General features: G+C 37.4%; 1 protein-coding gene across 1 annotated transcript; it reads left to right on the forward strand.

Moving 5' to 3' along the window:
* Nucleotides 1,278–3,527, forward strand: LOC109727529 (putative UPF0496 protein 2). Its single transcript, XM_020257671.1, is given in 3 exon segments — nt 1,278–1,503; nt 2,059–2,782; nt 2,785–3,527. Coding segments are annotated over 3 exon segments (1,236 nt in total). The 5' UTR covers nt 1,278–1,442; the 3' UTR covers nt 3,236–3,527.

Consider the following 5,601-nt stretch of genomic DNA (forward strand, 5'->3'; position numbering starts at 1 on the left):
CAAAATCATCTGTAGTTGAGAGGGTCTTCCTACATTTTTACCTAAAAAAGGAATGGGATAGGTGGTGGAAGAGAGAGAAGAGAGAGAGGGGAATGGTTGTGCATACTCCATATATGTGAACCATGTTCCATTATTAATATTTTGTATCAAAATTGAAATATATATGCCATTACTCCAAAAGCCCAACAATATATAAAAGAGACATTATTTTTTTCTAAATAAAATATAGTTATCAAAACTTTATAATTTTTTAAATATAGACCTTTTAAATGTTATGAAACACATTAATGTATTGACATCTGATTTGAAAACTCTTGCCGAAAAAATTTTAAAGGTACAATATATATACCATATGTTGGGTGCATCTAATTGTTCACCTAGCTTGGTTAAATATAGCTTTAAAACTTTATAATTTTTAAAATATAGATCTTTTAAATGTTACAAAATATAGTAACGTATTGAATTCTGATTTAGAAACTATTGCACAAATAGAGGTACTGTCACTACAAAAATTTTAAAATTTTTACTTAATATATTTTATTGCAATAGTTATGATCCACAATGATATTTTATAAAAAGTTATTACTGTACCTCATAGTTATTCAGTATGCTGTATGCAGGATAGTCTTTTATATTTTAATTAGCAGTTAGGTTTCAAACTAGGTACCTCAGATACCAACCATCAAACACTTAATCAACTGCTTTAAATACGATTGGTGTATATAAGGTGCGTCCTATATTTTTTCCTTTTTCCCAGCTTAATTGGTTATGAATATGAATTAATATTACTACCATATTTTACAAGAAGGGAATTTCCAAAAAAGAATGGTAAAGGTGGTGGAAGAGAGAGAGAGAGAGAGAGAGAGAGAGAGAGAGAGAGAGAGAGAGAGAGAGAGAGACTTTAAAGAGAGGTGGTGAGATAAGTAGCGTGTGCTTGTGGAACTAACACTAAATGTGGGCTTTGGTTGGCTAAAAAGGCATCAAAACCCAAAAGGGATAGAGGTAAAGAGAGAGAAGAGAGAAGAGAGAGAGAAGAGAGAGAGAGAGAGAGAGAGAGAGAGAGAGAGAGAGAGAGAGATAACGCGGAAAACTGTAAGATTGAGGCGCGTGGAAAAGACTGTTTTGTACTCTCTACCGTGTCCAACGGTTTCTTGTAACTCCGTATTATGAGTAGCACCCACACCTCTACATATATATATATATATATATATATATATATATATATATATATATATATATATATCCTACACCTTTAGCTTCTCACTTGCCTTACAAGTATATATAAATAATTAGTCCCTCGATCTCCCCCTACACTTTGATATCTTATTTAGAGAAAGAAACTGAAGAGAGAGAGAGAGAGAGAGAGAGAATTGATAGAAGGATTTGACGGAATTAATATGCATGGTTTGATCGATTTGTACATTAATTTTTTGTGTGAGGAAATGTGGGCAAAGCTACGAAGGTCGTTGTCTTCTTCTTCTTCTTCTTCTCCTCCAAGATCAGGTGAGTTAATTAATAATATATCTTAATTTCTACAACAAGTTTCTCTATGCTTTGATTTAGTTTTATTGTGGTTAAATTTATTATTAGTTTCATGATAACAGTGAAATTTGTTTTGTCCTAAGCTTATTGTTTCTGTTCTTAGGTTAATGCAAAATAAACTACAATAATAATAATAGAATTAAAGAGTATAATAATTAATGTTTGGAGTTATTAATTTACAATTAAGTACCACCTTTTCTTTTTCAAGAGGGGGAAGTACACATGCATTAATTAATTTCCTCAATTAAAGAGGAAAAGCCTCTTAAGCAAACATAAATGTTAATTTGTTGCCTCTCTTCTTCTCCTTTGTCTTACTTCTTTCTCAAGTAATTAACAACCTTATCTTAAAGAGACTCATACATATCTTAGATTAATTACAAAACACACACACACACACATATATATATATATATAAAGCATTTACCTCAACATTTCATTACTTTTACTACTTATATAATATTATATATATACCTCTCACCTCTTCTCTTACATGTATAAATGTTATATATATTACAGGAGAAGCCCCTCCCATGGCGATAGAGTACATAACCAAATCTAAAACCCCATTAACGGTGGAGGAGGAGTACAACATGGCTCTCCGCACCAAGTCCTTCTTGGACATCTGGGCCAAGGCACATCACCACAACAAACCCCAACATGCAGAAGCAGAAGCTGAAGCTGATGCAGAAGCAGAAGCAGAAGCAGAAGCAGAAGAGGAGGAGAAGCGGAATTCTCACCCTTCGAGTTGTTCTTTTAGCTCTTCTTGTAACAATCACAGCAGTTTGAAGGTCACCGAGTTCGTACTCGAGCCCAGCCAAGACTCGCTCCGCGCCGCCACCGCCCGCATCCGCCTCCACCGCCGCCGCGCCCTCCTGCTCGACTACTTCGACGCGACCTCCGAGGCGTGCGGCGCGTGCGTCGCCCTGCTGTCCTCCGTCCACCGCGCGCGGTGCCACCACCGCCGCATCCGCCGCCTCCTCCTCCGCCTCTCCCTGAACGCACACAGCACCAACACCAGCACCAACACTCTCAGTAATAAGGGAGAACGTCCTAACACCAGCATCAACACCAACACTCTCAGTGATGAGGGACAACGTCCTACTAATAATAAGAATAACTGGATTACTCCAGTATCTAGAGAGCTCGCGCGGCACGTCGACGGGCGCGACAATCCGCTCTCCGCGCAGAGCCTCGCACGGTTCCACCACGCCCACGCCCGCTACGCGCCGCTCGCGGCCCGGCTCGACTGGCCCGCAGGGCCAGGAGCGCCGGCCGAATTCTCCTCCTTGGCGCCTGCGGCGGCTCCGCGGGGAAGGGTAAGAGTAAGAACACGGCGAAGAAGAAGGGGAAGGCGGAGGTGGACGCAGCGGCGAAGGGGGCGTACATTGTGGGGAGGGACCTGGACACGGTGAGCCGGATGGTGCGGCGGGCGCACGACGAGGTCGAGCACGGGCGCGACGTCGCGCGCATCGCCCTGCGGGCCTACGACGGCGGCGGCGGCGGCGGCGGCGGCGGGGGAAGGGAGGTGGCCAGGGAGGCGGCGCGGGAGGTGGAGTTCGGAGCGGTGGAGCTGGCGGAGCAGCTGGCGGAGCTGGAGGAGCACGTCTGCCTCTGCCTCATCACCATCAACCGCAGCCGCCGCCTCGTCGCCCGCGAGATCATGACGACCACGGCTCAAACACCATTCTTTTAATCGATCATCACCTTCTTATATATATACATTGATAGTTGATTATTATTCATTAAGATCGATCGAAATGATCAAAAAATATAGAGGTGTACGTAGTTACGTGCATGGTGCGCATGTAACAATAGGATTATATTGTGATTCGTTGATTCTTTGGAAGAGATTATTATTATTATTGTTACTTTTATATAACTATGAGACATGAGAATTGTTTAGTTGTGAGATGATTCACGCGTGTTGTTACTCTTTACTCTTTTGCATTAATTGGAACATTAATTTGGCCTGTAATTAATTTTTGTATCTGATTAATGGATTAATTCATCTGTGAGTGCATGATCTCTATTCTGGTTTTTTTTCTGGCGCGAGTTATTTTCTTTCTTTTTTTCACTAAATCAGGTTCTAGATCCTAAATATTTCTGACAATTAATACAAATTAAGTTTAATTTTAGGTAAATTAATTGCAACGATCTTTCGAGTAACAAATATTTGTGCTATATACTTGATATGTACCACATTATATATTCATGCATGTTTAACTAATATTTTATGGCGTTAATTGATTTAGGTATTCTTATTAAGCTTACTATATATAATTTACAAATCTTTTAGATTTTGCAAATTACATTAAACATATCACATTATGATGATCGATTTGTACAACTTTGTGCCTAAATTTTAACCAGATATAGCGTCTCTGATCAAGCAATATCAAAACTAATTTGCGGAATATCAATCCCTTTCCCTCTCCTCTTTCCCTTTCATTAACATAAAAGGTGATGGTAATAATATGTCGTAACAATATTACTTAGAATGTTATATTTATTATAAAAGTATGAACATTTTCATAAGACAATTCAGAGTTTATTAATTAACTAAAAGTATTACCCAAAATTATATATTGAATCAACTTGTTCAAATAACACAGCAATCATAAGAAGCTTTGACCCAAATAAATTAATAGGATGCAAATTAATCTTAAGTTTTAGCTAAATTTTTAATTGGTTAATTACAGCCAACAAGCTTTCTTTTTTATATAGGTAAAGTAAAGCCATAATCTGTCCATTTAGCTTTTAGTACCGCTGTAACTAGCTGTCCATGTTTGCTTTACTTTCTCCTCTAACTTCCCAGGAAAGAAACAGTTCAAATTGATATTTAACATATCAATATATATATATATATATAGAGAGAGAGAGAGAGAGAGAGAGAGAGAGAGAGAAAGAGAGAGAGAGAGAGAGTCTAGCTGGGACGCTATTGATAGCACGAACTATTTGGTGCTATCAAATTTTCTGTCGTTAGATTTACTTTTTTACATTTCCATCCGTTCGATTTATATATTATCAACTAACTACCCACTCAACCTAGAAGACCCATTATTATTCTAATCGCCACATCTTTTAATTCTAGAGTAGAAATTTAATAGCACCAAAGTCATTGGTGCTTATTAATAGTATTCCAGCTCTAGTTTTATCATATATATATATATATATATATAATATATATATATATATATAGTCCGGCTGGGATACTATCGATAGCAAAGCACTTGTCACGATTTTCTGCCGTTAGATTTAACCTTTTGATTATTTTCACACCGTTAGATTATACTATTAACCAACAACTCACTCAATCCTAGGGGCCCACATCATTCTTAACCTACGTTTCTTCATCAAGGGGCCAAAAACCTAATAGCACCAACAACTTGGTGCTATTGATATACTTATTCCAGCCTAGGTCTATAGAGTTTATAATATATATATATATATTATATATATATATATATATTATAATATATATATATATATTAAACTCTATAGACCTAGCGCTGGAATACTATCAATAGCACCAAGCATTTGTTGCTATTAGGTTTCAACCTTGCTTTAAAAAATATACGGTTAGGATGATGTGGGCCCTAGGGTTGAGTAATTGTTGGTTTAATAGTATAATTAACGGAGTGAAAATAGTCAAAAGTTAAAATCTAACGCGAAAAACTTGATAGCACCAAACGTATGGTGCTATCAATAGTATCCGCAACCCGACATATATATATATAGAGTGAGGCTACATGCTTCTGGAAGCACGAGCCTTCGTACTTCCAGGTCATTTTGAGTGTGCGACTGCGAATCTTCGATCGGGGTACCGTTAAACTTGATCTATATTATTGAAGTACCTAAAAATAAATTTTGCAATTTTTCAATATCATTTCGCTAGTGAACTAAGGAACTCAAAACAACGGCTGAAAATAAAAATCATACAAAACGGATAATATGACATTAAAATTTTAGATCAAAGATATGATCTTGTTTTATATAGTATAAAGAATTTCTATCAAAATTCACGTGATTTGGATATTTCTACACCGTAAACTTGCAACG

The sequence above is a fragment of the Ananas comosus genome, linkage group 22, assembly GCF_001540865.1.
Source record: "Ananas comosus cultivar F153 linkage group 22, ASM154086v1, whole genome shotgun sequence".
Classification (NCBI taxonomy): Eukaryota; Viridiplantae; Streptophyta; class Magnoliopsida; order Poales; family Bromeliaceae; genus Ananas; species Ananas comosus.